At 40.5% G+C, this 19205-nt stretch overlaps 1 protein-coding gene across 13 annotated transcripts in view; it reads left to right on the top strand.

Moving 5' to 3' along the window:
• Positions 1-19205, top strand: part of UTRN (utrophin) — a 561026-nt gene that overhangs the window by 531964 nt on the left and 9857 nt on the right. For 12 of the 13 annotated variants that reach the window (XM_025295004.3, XM_045161922.1, XM_044924139.2 and 9 more), the window contains 6 exons: positions 1059-1097; positions 1336-1401; positions 3152-3217; positions 14432-14590; positions 14979-15219; positions 18022-18130. In XM_025295004.3, coding sequence (XP_025150789.3) covers positions 1059-1097; positions 1336-1401; positions 3152-3217; positions 14432-14590; positions 14979-15219; positions 18022-18130 — 680 coding nt within the window. The remainder of the gene's footprint in view (positions 1-1058; positions 1098-1335; positions 1402-3151; positions 3218-14431; positions 14591-14978; positions 15220-18021; positions 18131-19205) is intronic. The other variant, XM_045161921.1, reaches the window with a different exon arrangement.

Below are 19205 nucleotides of genomic sequence, written 5' to 3'. Positions count from 1 at the left end.
TATTCCCCCACACCTCCCCACACCTCCAATAAAAAAGGGTTAGGGTTTGAACTAACTTTTAATTAGGATCATTTGTTTTCAAACGATATTTCTTACAGACTTGGGGTTTTCTAGGCAGTGTTGTGAGACTGGAGTGTATCTCCAGGGCTAGGAATGATATTGAATAATCAAGTTCCAATCTCAAGCTCTGATTCTAGTAGACAGTGTTCCTTTTATCAGTTTCTTAGATAGAAATTCTGGATAAAATTTTGTTTGATAAAAGTGTATCATGATCTAGCAACGTTGCTTTCAACTTATGGATAATTGAGAATTTTGGCCAGGTATAGAGGAGAACATCTAGGCTGCATCTTTTTTCAGTGTATCTGTGAGGTTGAGATACTCTGTGTACACCTTTATTTGGATTTTATTTAAAATTGGGCAAAGGGGACTTTCCTGTCAGTTCAGTGGTTAAGACTTCGAGTGTCCAATGCAAGTGACATAGGTTCCATTCCTGGCCAGGGAACTAAGATCCTATATGCCATGTGCTGCAGCCAAGAAAATATGTTTTGAAAAATAATAAATAAAATTGAGCAAAGATTCAGAACATTCTCATTTTATTGCAACTCTGCCAGCAATATATAATGTAGTTCTTAGTATTTAACTTTTCCTTTCTGATCAAGTTTCTTCTACAGGAAAAACAAAAATATGATTGCACCTCTGTCCAGTACATTATGAAACATTACTTTTTAAATTATCCCATAATTTTGAGCTATTTTAGAGCATTCTCTTTCTTTTTCCAATCAGACTATTTAAATGTGTTTGCTGTCTATAACAAATATCCTATAATATCTGTGGAAAGGCCCCTGCAGGCACTTGAATACATAGCATCTTTTCTAGAATAAACAGTCATTTCTGTTTGTTTTGACATCTTTCATGGTGGACCTCAGGGCAACCAAATGCAGGCGGGGGAGATGATTGAGACTGTATCCCACCCCCCACCCTCTGACCGACCGCTTTTGTCTTAAATTGCTCTAAAGTGTTTTTTCTATGACTTTTGTCTCCCTCTGCCCTCTTTGCAGTCCTATCACACTCATCAGTATGTGGCCGGAGCACTATGAGTGAGTATCCACAGCTCCGTATGCACAAGACGGATGTTCTGATCAGTTAGCATGGGGTGATTACTAAACTCTTATCCTAAAATAATAGTTCTGCCTCCTGGGTAACAATCCTAGTGGTTTGCTTGCATGTCAAATTCATTATTTGACTAATGAATAATGTTAACTAAGCTAACATTCGTAATAGTAACATCTGTCAATATTTGGGCATAAAACTGTTTCTTTGCTTTCTCTCTTCCAGCCCTTCGCAGTCTCCTCAGCTGTTTCATGATGATACCCATTCAAGAATAGAACAGTATGCTACACGGTACGAAACCTTGCTGGGATCCCTCCACTGCACTGCCACCCAGAATGTATCTCTTCCTGTATTAATCTTATATCATTCACATGCCTTGATTTAAGAGATATAGTTTTACAGGAGTGGTGATTCTATTATATTTGAAATCTGGGCTTTCATCTTTCTATACTGTAATTTGCACTTTACCAAACACTTGCAATATATTCTACTGAGTAAATCTCCATGGGATGTGATTAGTGAGCTCATGAGAATGCAGACACTGTACAAATAGGATTTAGATAATGTAACCCAGTTTCAATGAATGAAAGTATTCTCAGGAGATGGTGTACATATGAATTACAATATGTAATTAAATGTATGCTAATACTTTACAATAGAGGTTTATTTTGGAGTTCCCAAATAATATAAAAGTATAAGCTGGTCTTACTGGGTTGTACAAACTTTTATACAAACAAATAAGTACCAGGCATTGACAGTGTAGTAACTGGCTATGCTTTACAAGGTTATAGTTCAACCTATGGTTGCTGAGGGGAAGGATGATGGGATGGGACAGTCAGAGAATTTAGGATAAACATGTACACACTACTGTATTTAAAATGGATAACCAACAAGGACCTCCTGTATAGCACAGGGAACTCGACTCAATGTTACGGGGCAGCCGGGATGGGAGGAGAGTTTGGAGGAGGATGGATACATGTATATGTATGGCTGAGTCCCTTTGCTGTTTGCTGTCCACCTGAAGCTATCACAATGTTGTTAACCAGCTATACTTTAAAATGAAAAGTTTTTTTAAAAAGGTGTGAAAAATCTTAAGGACAAATATAATACCTGAAAAAAAAATAAATAAAAGGCTATAATTCAAGCAACATAAATAAAAACAGTAACATTTGAGCTGAGTCTAGGCCAAGTAGAAATTTCAGGAAAAAGTGGAAAAACATGCTTTAAAGTATTGAGCTCAGAAAGAATACAGTTTATTTAAATAATTGCAAGTAGAGAAAGGGGAAAGGACAAGACAGAGTGAAGGGACAGAAGCTGAAGTCCAGTAATGTGGGGCTCACTCGCTAAGGATGGGCTTCCCTGATAGCTCAGTTGGTAAAGAATCCACCTGTAATGCAGGAGACCCTGGTTCGATTCCTGGGTCAGGAAGATCCACTGGAGAAGGGATAGGCTACCCACTCTGGTATTCCTGAGCTTCCCTTGTGGCTCAGCTGGTAAAGAGTCTGCCTGCAATGAGGGAGACCTGGGTACGATCCCTGGGTTGGGAGGATCCACTGGAGAAGGGAAAGGCTACCCACTCCAGAATTCTGGCCTGGAGAATTCCATGGACTGTATAGTCCATGGGGTTGCAGAGAGTTGGACAGGACTGAGTGACTTTCACTTTTTCTTGCTAAGGAGTAAGATTTCTGTCCTTTGGTAAAGAGGCATTATGGAGAATCTTTAAACATGAGAGGGAGAGGGACATAATCACATGTGTGAGCAAGTGAAAACTAACTTAAGAGTCTGAGAAATCAACTAGGAATCTAGGTCCACTAGGAAACTACATAACATGATGTAAAATAAAAGTCTTTAGTCCTTATGGCGGTGGTGATAGAAACAGAACTCAACGTTAGAGGTTGTTTTCATTTCAAAGTCTTATTACGGAGTTTGAGCTGTTCTGGATTTTGTGGGAATTAGGACAGTTTAAGAAACACTGAGGCTGTACCAGTCAACTATACCCTATGCGGCCACATTCTCTAACCTCTTTATTTTCATTTTACAGACTGGCCCAAATGGAAAGGACTAATGGATCTTTCCTCACTGATAGCAGCTCTACCACAGGAAGTGTGTAAGTAAATCATGAAATTAGTGCTGCCTTGGAAAGCTGGTTCTTATATTATGGCTGTCGGAAGTAATCTTCATTGACCGTGGGTCTGAATTTTGATCCAAATCAAAATTGATAAGTGTGGTTATAAAAATGTCTACATAGATTTTATGGTTTCAAGCCATGATAGTATAAATTGGATATGTTTATTTATTTAGTTTCATATAAGTTACTGAAGAAAATCCTATATTTGGCTACTCGTCTGCCCTAGGAAAATCATATTGATTTATTTATAAATACAGGTATAGATATTCATTCAATTTATCTGATATTTCTTGTTAATTTAACAGATGTAATTCTATAGAATATGTGCCATTCTGTAAAATTCTTTTCCTTTTGTGTGCTCATTTTTTCTTCATAATCTCTGCCATTTAATAATTACGACCTACACAGGCTTGGACATCTACTCCTTACCCTTCACTGGAAAGTGTTAACTCCTCTGCCAATAATTTGATTTTATTAGCAACTAGGAAAAGCCTCATTAACTTTAGAATGCTGTTTAAAAACCTTTCTTGGCAGATATTTTATCTCTGATTATTCACTGTCATGTGCCATCTTGCTTTTGTAGCTTTCCCCACCTCCACCACCTTGGAATTAACATCTTCAGTTCTGAATGGTGTCTGTGATTTCAGTGGTGTTGAGTTCAGTTGACTCACCCAGTCATCGTGGTTTGGATCTGGTGGGAAGCTCTAAGGTTGCCAGGAAAGTTGTCGAACTTGGTTCTTCGGTATTTTATACTAAAAAAGATTGTAGAGACAGCCAAGTTGAAATACCTAAGGTACTCTCACATGAAATGTCTCCTGGTCAATATTTTTTAAAAATTGTTTTACTATCATTAAGCTTATAAATAAAAGTTCTCAGGAGATTTTTCAATTTCAAAAAATAGCAAGTTAGTACTTTAGAACAATACAGTAGTGACTTATACGTTATTATTAATGTACTGTGTTTGGAACAATTCCCAAAACAAGGTAATAGCATATTCATAATGCTTGTTTCATATTTAAACTCCTAGTATGTATTTCTTATAAAGCAGTTAAGTATCCTGAATATCCTAAATCAACATATTTTTCCATCAAGGTTAAGAAATAGCTAAAGAATTAAACAAAATTTAAAACTACTAATTAAAACCAAACTTAAATTCTTTAAATGTGTTTGTCACACCTTGTGATCCAAGTAAAGGCAATAATCAAATTTAGTGTTTCCTATTTTCAAATTAGAAAAGGCACTATTGATTTTTAAATTTAGCACTAATGTCTGAGAAATGACAAAATAATCATATGACTAACAGCTGAATACATTTTAATATACTGTCAAGAGATATATTAACTCATTCTTCCATCCAAAAAAATACTTATTGCATGCTTACGTTGCAGTGGTGTGCTGGAGGCAGTTGTGAGAGCTGGTTGTTAAATGTTCAAGAAGTTTGCAAGCTGCTTGTTAAACAAAGACATTATTAAAATTCATTTGTGTATACCTATGGACTGTAGCCCGCCAGGCTTCTCTGTCCATGTAATTGTCCAGGCAAGAATACTGGAGTGGATTGCCATGCCCTCCTCCAGGGGATCTTCCCAACCCAAGAACTGAACCCGTGTCTCTTACACCTCCTGCGTTGGCTAGCAGGTTCTTTACCACTAGTGCCACCTGGGAAGCCTGTGTATGTACTTGCAAACCAACAGATTAGATTAAAATAATAACAAAAGGAATACTCAGAACTCATCACATCTTAGTTATTTTACCTCATTTTCCTATTACCTGTGCTCTTGGGGAGTCAAGTGGTGTGCAACTATGTATCTTTTTTCAGCTCTACATTCAGTGAAGTCATTATTTTAAATTGGCCATGCTGAAAGTATTTAAACCATAAAAATTAAAAATGCTACAAAGCAGGGCCTTTTTATTTATTTATCTTGTAGAGAACCTGCTGGTAAACACTTAGCAGCACACCCCTGACATGTGCCCAGCCCTGTAAAGGTCCATGCTGTCTTCAGGAATCTTATGGGCTAGCAGGGAGATGGATAAGTGTTCAGAAACATGGTGAGGGCATTTAAAGTAGACAGAATAATAGGCCCCCAAAGAAATCCACATCCTAATCCCTGACACCTATGACTGTGACTTTACATGGCAAGAGGGACTTTGCACAAGTGACTAAATTAAGGATTTTGAGATGGGGAGATTAGCCTGGGTTATCTGGGTGGGCCCAGTGTAGCCGCAAGGGTCTTCGTAAGGAGGAGAATCAGAGTTTGGGATAGGAGAGGTAACCATGGGAGCAGAGGTGAGATACAAAGAGATTTTACAGGTGCTACATTTCTGGCTTTGAAAGTGAAGGAATGTGATGGCCTCGAGGTACTGGAAAAGGCAAGGAAGCAAATTTTCCCTTTTGTGGGAGGTTAAATTAACAGTGTAAGAATGTATAAATCGCTAAAGAGAAATTGTTGTCTAGTTACTGATACATTAATATTTTTAATGAATATTTTAAGAAGTCTTACTTTGATAAAGCCAATCTGGAAGTCCTTTGCTCTTCCACACTTTAAACTACTGAGTATTTTGGGAGTCTTTTCCTGTGAACATGCAGGGATCATTCAAGTGAGAACGCTAACAAGGATTCAACCTTCGAAGTCCTACTTTGGACCTATAGTCCGGTGGTTTGACAAAATTCATTGCTGTTGTTTAGTCACTAAGTCATGTTCAAATCTTTTGCAACCCCATGAACTGTAGCCCACCAGGCTTCTCTGTCCATGGGATTTCCCAGGCAAGAACACTGGAGCGATTGCCTTTTCCTTCTCCGGGGGATCTTCCCAATCCAGCCATCGAACCTGCGTCTCCTGAATTACAGGCGGATTCTTTACAACTTTGCCACCAGGGAAGCCCCAAATATTTTAATTTTAATTGGCATTATTGACTTGACAAAGTGATAATATATATCTTTTCTCCCAATGGATAACTCGTCCCAGTGAGGGTGACTAGTCCCTCCTTTGAATTGACAGCGCTCCTCACGAGAACAGAGTTAAGAATGAAACTTACTATTTTCCTGGCTCTCCTGCTAAGTTTCCCATCTAATAATTTAGCATCTTGGGTCACAGGATACAGTAAGAAATGTTTGCTGCCCTTAACAAGACACAGTGTTGTTCTTTCTTTGCTTTTAGCTTGGATCAGGCTTATCTGTTTCTTACAGGACCTGATTATAGTAGCAGGAAGTATATGTGCAATAGGAGCTTCGCAGGTGGCGCTCGTGGTAAAAAACCTGCCTGCCAATGCAAGAGACTTAAGAGATGCAGATTCAATCCCTGGGTCAGAAACATCCCCTGGAAGAGGGCACGGCAACCCACTCTGGTATTCTTGCCTGAAGAATCCGACAGAGGAGCCTGGCAGGCTACAGTCCATAGGATCACAAAGAGTTGGGCACAACTGATGCTACTTAGCACACACACATGTGTGCAATATACTCTCAATACCCTGGCCTTTTCCTGGAAGTTTCTTAAGGCTCTGGCATTGGTAGGATCCTGATACAATCCCCCAAGACAATAGATGACAGTATTCAGTGCCACCTAACAGTATTGCCAACTTCTGAATGAGGGATCAGTGGCTTTTTAAGGCAGGGTTGGCTCTTCTGCTTCACTCTCAGATCTGTCTTGAGGCAACCAACATCAGTATTAGCAATTTAAATCCCAAGGTACTAGTAATTTTTATTGTTGTTGGGAAGGGTTAAAAAAACAAGTCAGAGTGCCTTAAGCCAAAAATTGTATGTTAGCAAACTTCCACAATAATTTTTGGAATCTTTTCTCTCGAATTCTCCACCTTATGCCTAGGCCCTCTTGAGTTGAGGTTTTTGTTATTCCAAGCCAGGGTGTAGAAATATTAGTAAATATCTCTTGAATAATAATGGTGATGGTTCAAAAACAACCACCATCTCCTCCTTGATATAGAGACTCCTAAGAGCCAGGCAGGGCTTCCCTGGTGACTCAGTGGTAAAGAATCTGCCTGCACTGCAGGAAATTCAGGAGACATGGGTTTGATCTCTAGGTTGGGAAGATCCCCTGAAGGAGGAAATGGCAACCTTCTCCAGTATTCTTGCCTGGAGAATCCCCATGGACAGAGGAGCCTGGTGGGCTACAGTCCATAACGTCTCAAACAGTTGGACACAACTGAAGCAACTGAGCATGCACGCATGCAAGAGCCAGGCAGGCGCTGTTCTAAGCACTGTGCCCACTGGCGCTTATTCGGTTGTCCATGATGCTCTTGTTCTCATTACACCACTTTATAGAGGAGGAAATCAGGACCCCACAAGGTGAAGGAGGTTGCCCTGATTTTGTAGTCAGTGGTGGAGCTGGGATTCAGACTCAGGCATCCTGGCTCCAGGCACAGGCACCTCTGACCATGCCTGACTGCCTCACTTTGCTGCCTCAACTGGTGTGGGAAGGGAGGGCTTCCTGCAGTGGGGGAGGTGGAAGGGTCAGAGCATCCACACATCCTTCCAGTCCCTTCTGTCCTTATTCTGCTTCTGCTCATGTCCATCTGTGCTCCAGCTTCACAGTCTGGACCCAAGGAGAGGATTTTGTAATTCAACATCTGCTGTGCCCAACCTCCCAAATTTGGTTTTTAGGTGGTCTCAGCTGTCGACAGTAAAAGAAAGCCCCTGCCTTGAGGTACAAATTTTGAGACTTGAGCTTGTAATTCTAAGTTACCCCTGGCCCTTTTAGTCATTTGTATCCTATCCTGCAATTTGAGCCATTCTCTGTCCCTCAGATTGGTCTATGGAACCAGTTCCCTGGCTCCTCACAGCATTCATCTTCTGTGAAAGTGTTAGTCACTCAGTTGTGTCTGACTCTTTGAGACCCCATGGACTGTAGACGGCCAGGCTCCTCTGTCCATGGAATTCTCCAGGCAAGAATACTAGAGTGGGTTTCCATGTCCTCTTCCAGGGGATCTTCCCAACACAGGGATCAAACCGGTGTCTCTTATGTCTCCTGCATTGACAGGTGGGTTCTTTATCACTAGTGCCGCCTGGTGAAGCTGGTTAATTATTAAGAGTTGTTGACCCTTCATGCATCATGGGCTGCTACTTCTTCAGCCTAGACCTGAATCAATCTCATGGTGTTTTACCTCACATAAACCTAATCCACAGTACTCCCTTTTCTTCTGAAAGTCTAACTTGGAAATTGTAAAGGCATTCATTTTAAAGATACTAATTTTCTTTCAGGGCTTCCTGAGTAGCTCAGTTGGTAAAGCATCTGCCTGCAATGTGGAAGCCCTGGGTTCAATTCCTGGGTTGGGAAGTTCCCCTGGAGAAGGAAATGGCAACCCACTCCAGTATTCTTGCCTGGAGAATCCCATGTACAGAGGAGCCTGGTGGGCTATGGTTCTTGGGATTGCAAGTCAGACATGACTTAATTTTCTTTCATTTCAAAAAATGAACCGGGCCTGTCTCAAAAAGAGCATAGTCCTGGGAAATCTGAGTAGCTGAAACCCAAGGACATTTCCTTAGGCCATTGGCATCAGGGTATCTCACTCTACCTCCCCTCTTGAGTGACCTTGTTGTATGTGGAAGGATCAAATTGGGGTGCTGGCATGATTTGCACTGGCGTTGCTGTTTGCAATTCTGGAGCCTGGAACAAAACAAATCCTTAAAGGAAGGAAATTATTGTTATTTTTGTTTATGTCTTACTTGCAAAAGGTCATTCAGTGAATCACAGTTCTTTTGTCATTGGATAAGTACTAATTTTGTAATCTAGACAGTGTTTACTATGCAAGACTTAAATATAGTGTAATGGTGTTCTGTCTAATTGTGTTTCATTGGTACAGTCCCACATGTTGGTGGCATTTTCTGTTTTAGCACTGGGTACACTATTGATGTTGAATGACTTTAATCTAGTACCTCATGACTGTATAATTAAGAACTCAACTATATCTATTTTTATATTTAACTTTTAGGACTAATAGTCTGTGAAAACCACTTAAGACTAAAATTATATGTTATATATGAATGATATTTAAATTCTTAGTTTTGGAAAAAATTGTCTTAATTTTCTTCCAGACACCTTATTAAAAGAATGTAATGATAGAGATGAGGATGGTAATTATATTTTAAAAATAATAATATTATGTTAAAGTCCCATACACTTCCTCCAAAAAATGAATCTATATACATGTCAACAGCAAGATGCATCTCAGGTCAAATTTTAACTCTTAGCTGTTTGTATTTGTTTCACTGTGGATAGTCCCCAGATACCTAAAACAGATATTTAGTTGGTGTTAATATCCAGCATTAAGTATAATTCCTGAGGTCAGGTGCCTGAAGGCATAAGTGCTCGAAGGACATAAATGGATTAATGTCGGGGAATATGGGAGAGGCACCATGTGAGGGTCTGTGATCCAATCATAGGTCTGCCTGGGAGCTTATAGGGGCCAGGCTTTCCTCTAACTCATCTTATCCTTATAGAACTTTTTTTTTTTTTAACTTTTACTCTTGTCTTCCATTTTCTTTTAGGTGAGTTACTCATAGGAATTATATAATTAATTGTTTTTTAAACCAATGTGAGCATCAGTTTATCAATCTTATTTATTACAATCCCTGAGATTACCACCTACCTTGGTTCTGTTTTGCATTATTGTCACTCTTTCTTTCTTTTGCATTATGGACAAAGTGCTTTGCTGTACATTTACATAACCTGGCTGGTCAGAAAAATGGCTAGAACTATAGGCATTGACCAGTATCTTTGGATATTAAACATTATGGAGAGTAGGAGGCTAAACCTTTTTCCTTCTTTGTAAATGATTTATTGTTTTGTTTTGATTTCTGGCTGATTGCTTGTGATGCTTTATTCTGATGAGATAGAATTTTCACTGGGATATATATGAGTATTTTCTTTTGTTACTACTTCTTTTTTTGCATACTCAGTCTTTTTGGTTTCTATACTCATCTTTTTTGGCCTAAAAAATATTTTAAATGTTCTGCTTTACTCTTACTTTTTAGTTATTTTATTATTTGTTTTATACACACTGTATCTTTCTAATTTGTCCATTTGCTCTGTCCGTATATCGGATCTGTACTTTATAATCCCCTCTTGTTTTGGTCTTTCTCTTCCCTTAAATTGGGTAAAGTGACTCCAAGCATTACTGAATTAGAGTCTTGTCATACTTAGCAGCTAATTGGTGTCCCTGTGGTGTTGGTACATTAGCCTCATAGCCTCATAGCCTCTGCTCCTTCATAATACAGTTAGGTTTAGGGTACAATAATAAGTTACCCATTTATTTCCTATCAAGAAAATACCCTCTCCCTCCTCAAAATGCCCATGCACATACCTCCTTGCCACATTTCAGTCTGACTTTGCTACATGGGCATCCTAAGAGCTTTGCGTTCTGCTTTGAAACACTGTGCCCTGCAGCAGTGCAGGAGCCATTCTCCCCTCTTTCCTCATCCTTCTAAATTTAGGAGCAAGTGCGAGATTCTTCTCAAGGCTCCCTTATTTATTTCACAGTGATACCGCCTTTTTGCAAGACTGGTCATCAAAGGATGATGCCATAGCTTATTTCAATCCTTCCCATCTGTGTTTCTTATTTCCCATTTACTCCTTTTTTATTCATTTGATAATAGAAGGAAGGTGAGGTTAGGGAAGTTTACTGATAAAGGAGCTATGTAAACTAACAAGGGGCTCATTTGAACCTTTGCTTTGGCTGTTTTGCAGCCCTAACATTCATTATTTTCATTTGCTTCTTTATATCACTCTGATCTCAATGATCGGGACACAACTTTTCTAAGAATGCACTACCTCTCAGATGCAATTTCATGTCCTCTCTTTATCAGAGTAAACTCTGATAACACAAGGTTAGATTTTCAAGCGAGACTCAGAGTCACAGATCTTACCAGTATCAAGCATGTTCATCAGCTCCAGGGCATAAGCAAAAAGCCCAGGGCTGCCCGTGCCACTCACCTGGTTCCTTCCGGCTGTGATAGGATGTGCCCTGACTGCAGGGTAACAGACAAGCTCTTTAAGGAATATTTACAGTCAAATCATTACACAGGAGGGAGCTGGTTCAGGCATGGGATAGCTCCATTTTACACTCTGATTGCTACATAACTTACAAGATGTTTTTCTGAAGCCCTACCCTATACGTACTTCCCAGGTGACCCTGGTGGTAAAGAACCTGCCTGAAAATACGGGAGACAGAAGACGTGCAGGTTCGCTCCGGGGGTTGCAAAGATTCCCTGGAGGAGGGCATGGCAATCCACTCCAGTATTCTTGCCTGGAGAACAATCCTATGGACAGAGGAGCCTGGCAGGCTACAGTCCATAGGATCACAGACAGTCACGCACGACTAAGGCAACAACATGCACGCATACACCGAATACATCCATAGATTGCAGGATTTGTTTACCAAAAGCCATAAAAAACAGATCGGGTACAATCTGCCCAAGGTATTCTGTAGCAGGACTCTCCTGCTAGCATTAACCAGGAAATCCATCATTTGCATATTTACAAGGAGATCTGACTGGATCTCTGGGCTTCCCTGGTGGCTCAGACGGTAAAGAATCTTGCCTGCAATGCTGAAGACCCAGGTTCAATCCCTGGGTCAGGAAAATCCCTGGAGAAGGAAATGGCAACCCACTCCAGTATTCTTGCCTGGAGAATTCCATGGACAGAAGAATCTGGAGTTGCCACAGTCCATGGGGTTGCAAGGATGACACCACCCTTAAGGCAGAAATTGAAGAGAAACTAAAAAGCCTCTTGGTGAAAGTGAAAGTGGAGAGTGAAAAAGTTGGCTTAAAGCTCAACATTCAGAAAATGAAGATCATGTCTTCCGGTCCCATCATTTCATGGGAAATAGATGGGGAAACAGTGGAAACAGCATCAGACTTTATTTTTCTGGGTTCCAAAATCACTGCAGATGGAGACTGCAGCCATGAAATTAAAAGATGCTTACTCCTTGGAAGGAAAGTTATGACCAACCTAGATAGCATATTCAAAAGCAGAGACATTACTTTGCCAACAAAGGTCCGTCTAGTCAAGGCTATGGTTTTTCCTGTGGTCACGTATGGATGTGAGAGTTGGACTGTGAAGAAGGCTGAGCACCGAAGAATTGATGCTTTTGAACTGTGGTGTTGGAGAAGACTCTTGAGAGTCCCTTGGACTGCAAGGAGATCCAACCAGTCCATTCTGAAGGAGATCAGCCCTGGGCTTTCTTTGGAAGGAATGATGCTAAAGCTGAAACTCCAGTACTTTGGCCACCTCATGGGAAGAGTTGACTCATTGGAAAAGACTCTGATGCTGGGAGGGATTGGGGGCAGGAGGAAAAGGGGACGACAGAGGATGAGATGGATGGATGGCATCACTGACTCGATGGACATGAGTCTCAGTGAACTCCGGGAGTTGGTAATGGACAGGGGGGCCTGACGTGCTGTGATTCATGGGGTCGCAAAGAGTCGGACACGACTGAGTGACTGATCTGATCTGATGGGGTTGCAAAGAGTCAGATAAGACTGAGGGACTGACACTGACTGACTGGATTTCTGGTAAAAGAAGGAGAGGGATTCCAAGCTTGCTGGTAAGCATTTCCTTCCCATAAACATGTCAATTTTGTCTACTCTCTTATGCTTCTGTTTCTGTCAGTTATTCCATTTGACCACATTATTAATACATCTAGTCCATTAGACAAGAAGTTAGAAAAGTGGGAGGCCCCAAGTGAATTAAATGGAATTCCTTGTTTAATACAGAATGATTGATCCTAGAAATGATGTGCTGATAATATCAAATAGAATAAATACAGATATTTTATAAATATCTACAATTATAATTTATATTAAGTTACTTAAATGAAAGAATGTAACAATTAGCCCCTTTGGGTTCAGTTCAGTTCAGTCGCTCAGTCGTGTCCGACTCTTTGCGACCCCATGAATCGCAGCAGGCCAGGCCTCCCTGTCCATCACCGACTCCCGGAGTTCACTCAAACTCACGTCCATCGAGTCGGTGATGCCATCCAGCCATCTCATCCTCTGTTGTCCCCTTTTCCTCCTGCCCCCAATCCCTCCTAGCATCAGTCTTTTCCAATGAGTCAACTCTTCCCATGAGGTGGCCAAAGTACTGGAGTTTCAGCTTTAGTATCATTCCTTCCAAAGAACACCCAGGACTGATCTCCTTTAGAATGGACTGGTTGGATCTCCTTGCAGTCCAAGGGGCTCTCAGGAGTCTTCTCCAACACCACAGTTCAAAAGCATCAGTTCTTCGGCACTCAGCTCTCTTCACAAAGCATTATAAAATTGCTTTCAACCACATGCTAAAGATAGTGAAATCAAGTACTTGATTGGGACAGTGATTGCAAAATACTTTAAACTGGATGGTTTATAAATGACAAGCATTTTTTCTTATAGTTCTGGAGATTGAGAAGTCCAGGGTCAAGTAGCTAGTGGATTTAGTGTCTGATGAGGACCCCCTTCCTGGCTCATAGCTATTGCCTTGTAGCTCCCTCACAGGGTATAAGGAGGAAGGGAGCTCTCTGGTATCTCTTTCATAAGGGCACTAATCATATTCATGGAGACTCCACTCTCATAACCTAATCACCCCCCAAAGGCCCCACCTCCACACATCTTTACACTGGGGATTAGGTTTCAACATGTGAATTTCAGGGAGGGGAAATAAACACTCAGACTATAGCAATTTTTTTTTTTTTTTTTTGGCCATGCAATGTGAGGCATGTGAGGTCTGGTTCTCTGACCAGGGATTGGAACCCACGCCCCCTGAATTGAAAGCATGGAGCCTTAACCACTGAACCACTAGAGAAGTTCCTATAGCAGTTTATTTTTAGTTAACAATCTTTTAAGTTACTCTTCGGCATTCAGTTTTTTAATTTTGCCTATAAAATCTTTTATATTAACTATGTAAATGTTGTCCTTTATATACTTTGCTGAGTAAAATATCTCTTCTAAGTTTTGTGAGATATACATGCTAGACCAAGGCCAAGCATGAAATGTTGGGGTGTGTGTGTGTGTGTGTGTGTGTGTGTGTAGTGTACATACACTATCAGGTAAAATATCTTCCCAGAGTTTTAAAGGAAGATCATAGGGACGTTGAGTTTTAAGGCAGTAGAGCCTCAGCAGCCAGCCTGACCGTCATTGTTTCACTTCCTCTATGTCCAGCGACATCCACCTCCAAATGTGAGCCTTTGTGTGTGTCTGCTTTGCCACCTCAGGGAGGACGAGCATGCTCTCATCCAGCAGTACTGCCAGACGCTCGGAGGGGAGTCCCCGGTGAGCCAGCCCCAGAGTCCAGCGCAGATCTTGAAGTCGGTAGAAAGGGAAGAACGTGGAGAACTGGAGCGGATCATTGCCGACCTGGAGGAAGAACAAAGGTGTGCTAGACTTCGGAGAAATCAAGAAGTCTTTCACCCTGGGAAGACTTCTCATGGGAAATCCTTTCATATGCACTTCCACATGGCCTTACCCATTCTTTTTTCAGGACTATTGTCCAGGAAATACGGTGGAGGCAAAGTTTCAGAGGTCATTAACACACTGGGCAGCTGGGTGCAGATTACAGCTACATTTCAGGGTTCAGGGGTGCTGTCTATCAGAACATCTATTTATTTAAAGCTACAGTTTTATTCATGCTTGCTTGTCTCATTGATAAATGTTTTTACCTATGAGGAAATAAGTAGCCTGGGCTACATTTGGAGCTCATTGGCAATTTTGGAAAGAAGGCGATACGTCCAATACTAATTCCAGTTTTTGCTTCCCCACTAGAAATCTGCAGGTGGAATACGAGCAGCTGAAAGAGCAGCACTTGAGAAGGGGCCTCCCTGTCGGCTCCCCTCCAGACTCTGTTGTGTCCCCTCATCACACGTCTGAGGATTCAGAACTTATAGCAGAGGCGAAACTCCTCAGGCAGCACAAAGGTCGGCTGGAGGCTAGGATGCAGATTTTAGAAGATCACAACAAGCAGCTGGAGTCTCAGCTCCACCGACTTCGGCAGCTGCTAGAGCAGGTAGAGTGTGCGGAACCTGGCATCCCCTGTGCCCACGCCATCTGCCCTGGTCCCATGTCCCATGGGGCTCAGTCCCAGAGTCAGTAGGAAGATTCACTTCTCGTTTCTCCTCTCCATAGTTGATTTCAACCGGCTTAGAAATCCCTCTACAAACATAAGCATTCAATCCTCACTGGCACCAAAAAAAAAATGCGTTTCCCAGCTTGAGATGGAATTGCTCATTCTTCTTTAACACTGAAATCTGTCTCAGCTCTGAATAGGTTAAGGGAAAAGATCCTGTCACATACATCTGCATAAATTACATTTGGGAAACATCTGTGGATATTAAGGGAAAGGAAGTGACCTGAACTCTTCATGCTAAAAACCTCCTTCCCATAAACTATTTTCAAGAAATTAAGTAACAGATGCTTATTAATTTTCAGCTATTATTTCCTCACATAGCACCATGTTTTATGGCAGTTGTTTGCAAACTTTCTTGACAATAACAATATAATTTGCATTATGATGAATGCATACAAGTGTGATGAATACAAAATACTAATTGCTGTTATTAAAAAATACTGCCTATTTCAATTTTTCTTCCCCCTCCTCCTCCCTTCTTCCTTCCTTTCCCTTCCTTCCCCTCTTCCCTTTCATTTTTCTTCTTTCTTTCTTAGTGTTGGTCAGGCCCAATTTTATAACTCATGAGTGGATAATAACCTGCAATTTTGAAACACACTGTTCTTTGGGATATAAAAGAAGCATCAGATATAGTTTCTGCAATCTTGTTAGGGACCATAACAAGATAGTATGATATATAACAAGATAATATCATCTATAGAGACATACACACTTTGGAAAATTAAGTAACTGGTTACATCTAGCAGCTGAAGAGTGGGGATCATGTCACAGAGCTAGTAGTGAAGATATCTTTGCAGCAGGTGTTTATTGTGAAGAATCCCAGACGATGGGCCTGGAACTTTCCTCTCCTGAAAAATCCCTGACATCCACATCCATGCTCTCTTTTGCTTTCTTCTCTGGCCCATGCAGTGTGAGGGGCCCCTAGACAGTGAATAGGAATGCTTTTCTCCAGAAATGATGTATGAATCAAAGGCAGAAACAACTTTCTCTCCAGTGATTTTCTCAAATTTTAGAAAACCATCTTTTCACAGTTGCTTAGCAGTATCTTTTAACTTGTCAGAATCATTCAAAACAGTGTAATTTTTGCATTACCTATACAGCGGGCCACAGAACACCCCTTATACTTTCTGAATGTCTGTCACTGTTTCAGACTTTGCGTGAGACTGTTTGGGAGAAGGTTTGCTTAGAAACTGTGCATTATTTAGACTTTCCCCAAGGCCTGGCAAGCTTTCTCTTAGTCCTTTGAATATTAGGTTCTTACCTTGATGTCACTCCCATACAGCGGCAAAACTATATTGTCAATATTGTAAGTATGATGTTTCTGAATGGTGCCTGGACAAAGGATGACTTTTTCCTCAAACTCTCTTATTTAGAATATGAAGTGTGAGTATTAAGGACTTAGTGCACAGGTAGAATTGCTGTGGAAGGCAGCTGTGCTTGAAAATTTTGTTTGCTGTAGCCTGGTGATGCTCTGAAGAGAGCCAAGGCTCTCCTGCTCACCCCCTGCCTCCCCCCACTCTCTTCCTCCCATTAGACTGAGCTGCCTAATGGCTCATGAGCCTTCAGAATTGCACAGTAATGCTTTACAAGATATCGGATATCTAAATAGCTCTGTATATTCTAGACTATAAGGCTCTTATCTCTTCTTAATGACCTAGCATGAATGCCAAAAGTTGATGGAAAATTCAACTCTGATAGTAAAAACTAGCAAAACTGCCAGACTTCAGCTAATATAGATTTAATGGAAACAAACAGCATCAAAATCAATGGAACTTCTGCACTGCCTTTACAATGAATCACGCTTTTCTAATCTGACTATGTACCTGTCAATGTATCCATCACCATTTCAAACTTCCTGCCTTTGTGAAGTATTTATTAGTGTGTCAGATTCCTTTCTAATCTCTACAGAAATACTAACTGATCACCTCCTTCACAAAACCCTCATCTCTTATCACCAACCCTAATTTTTAAATTTAAAAAAATCTAGGTTTTTATAAATAAAAAACAGATATGCCTCAGAATTAGGCAGCTCTGAGTGACCAAGTCTGTACCAAGCAGCTGAATCCAAAATCATGCTCTTCAAGCACAGGAAACTTTATTCAGTACTCTGTAATGACCTATATGGGAATCTAAAAAGAGTGGATATATGTATACATGTATAACTGACTCACTTTGCTGTATAGGAGAAGCTAACACAACATTGTAAAGCAACTTCAATAAAAAGACAAAAAAACCAAAATCATACCCTTTAGCACTTTCCAATATTGCCCTTAAATATTAATTTAAATTAAAAATTAGCATAATTTTTAAATTAGATAAATTTACTGGATGAGAAGCAGTGTTAATTTTAAAGATGAATGAAACATCTTTCCAAAATTGCTTGGTTGGTATAAAAGTAGTAGAACAATTGAGGGAATGACCCTGACATTGATAGGTAAATCCTGCCATATAACCAAGTGAATTCTTCAAAGTTCTCAGATCCAAAGGGAAGGGCCATTTGGTCCTCAGCTGAATACTAGTGAGTCCACCAACTGATGTTAAAGTGTATTTGAAAATGACTGAGGGTGAAGGATGTTATGTGATTTAATTATCCATAGTTGGGGAAGGGAAGTTAGAAACAGAAATGTTTTCTTTAATCACTTTTTGAATCTCTTCAATTCTAACCTCTGAATGTGATTTCAGCCTGAATCTGATTCGCAAATCAATGGCGTCTCCCCTTGGGCTTCCCCTCAGCAGTCGGCACTGAACTACTCGCTGGATCCAGACCCAGGCCCACAGTTCCACCAGGCAGGTCTGTGTCCGCAAGACTCGGCTACTCTCTGCCCTGGTCTACCCCAGGCTTTGCCATTTGTGCACTTTTCATTTTAAATAACATTCTTGCACATGCGTGCCTTAAGCATAAGGGAATTTGTATTCTCTTTCATCTCAGCTGAGTACAAAGCCATTTTAACAATACTGAAAAAAGCAAGCATTTTAGAATAATAAACTATAATGCACTTGTTTGTCTAAGGTGTAGTAGTGAATCGAATTTTGATGAGAGAGGAAAAAGAGCTCTTTCCTTTTGGGATGAGCAACAGTTTATTTTGTTCTTTGCCTTAGGAATGATTTTTTTTTTCCAATAAACTTCTGTCTCTGAAATTTCATAGTTGTACACATTCAGAATAAACGACTAAAGAATATCACACCAAATATAGTTTTCTCTGCCCAGGGCTGGGGACTCAGTATTCTGCTTTCTCCATCCTAGTTCCCCGAGACATTTCTGCCTCACCCACCCCCATCTGAGGCTGAAGTCCGACCTAGCCTGTCCTTGGTCACAATGGGGACCTGTCACTGCTGCGAGGATGGGCTCTGTCAACCAGGAATTCTGGAATGACATTTTGTTATTGATGAAATTAAGTTCTAAAATCCTACTGAGAACCCTATACTTTAACCAAAATAATTTGTTAATGGGAATCCTTTTGCTGCATGTATCAGAGGAAAACCTAAAATAGTGAAATTATTTTAAATTGTTAAATAAGAGAATTATTTTGCTATTTATGTAGACTAAATAAACATCAAAATAGAAAGTATCTTATAAAATACTTCTAACTTTGTAGCAGTGTAAGCTAGCCTATGCTGAAGTCTCCATAAAGAAGGAAGGAAAAAATTGATGGAATATATTTCTCATATGAAAATATACTTGATGGGCTTCCCTGGTGGCTCAGTGGTAAATAATCCTCCTGTCAATGCAGGAGACACAGGTTCAATCCCTGGCCTGGGAAGATCCCATATGCCACAGAGAAACTAATCAGCCCTTGCACCACAACTATTGAACCTGTGTTCTGGAGCCTGGGAGCTGCAACTACTGAAATTTGCAACGCCCTGGT

The sequence above is a fragment of the Bubalus bubalis genome, chromosome 10, assembly GCF_019923935.1.
Source record: "Bubalus bubalis isolate 160015118507 breed Murrah chromosome 10, NDDB_SH_1, whole genome shotgun sequence".
Classification (NCBI taxonomy): domain Eukaryota; kingdom Metazoa; phylum Chordata; class Mammalia; order Artiodactyla; family Bovidae; genus Bubalus; species Bubalus bubalis.
Note: the sequence above shows the minus strand (reverse complement) of the source record. Positions and strands in the feature narration are given on the sequence as shown.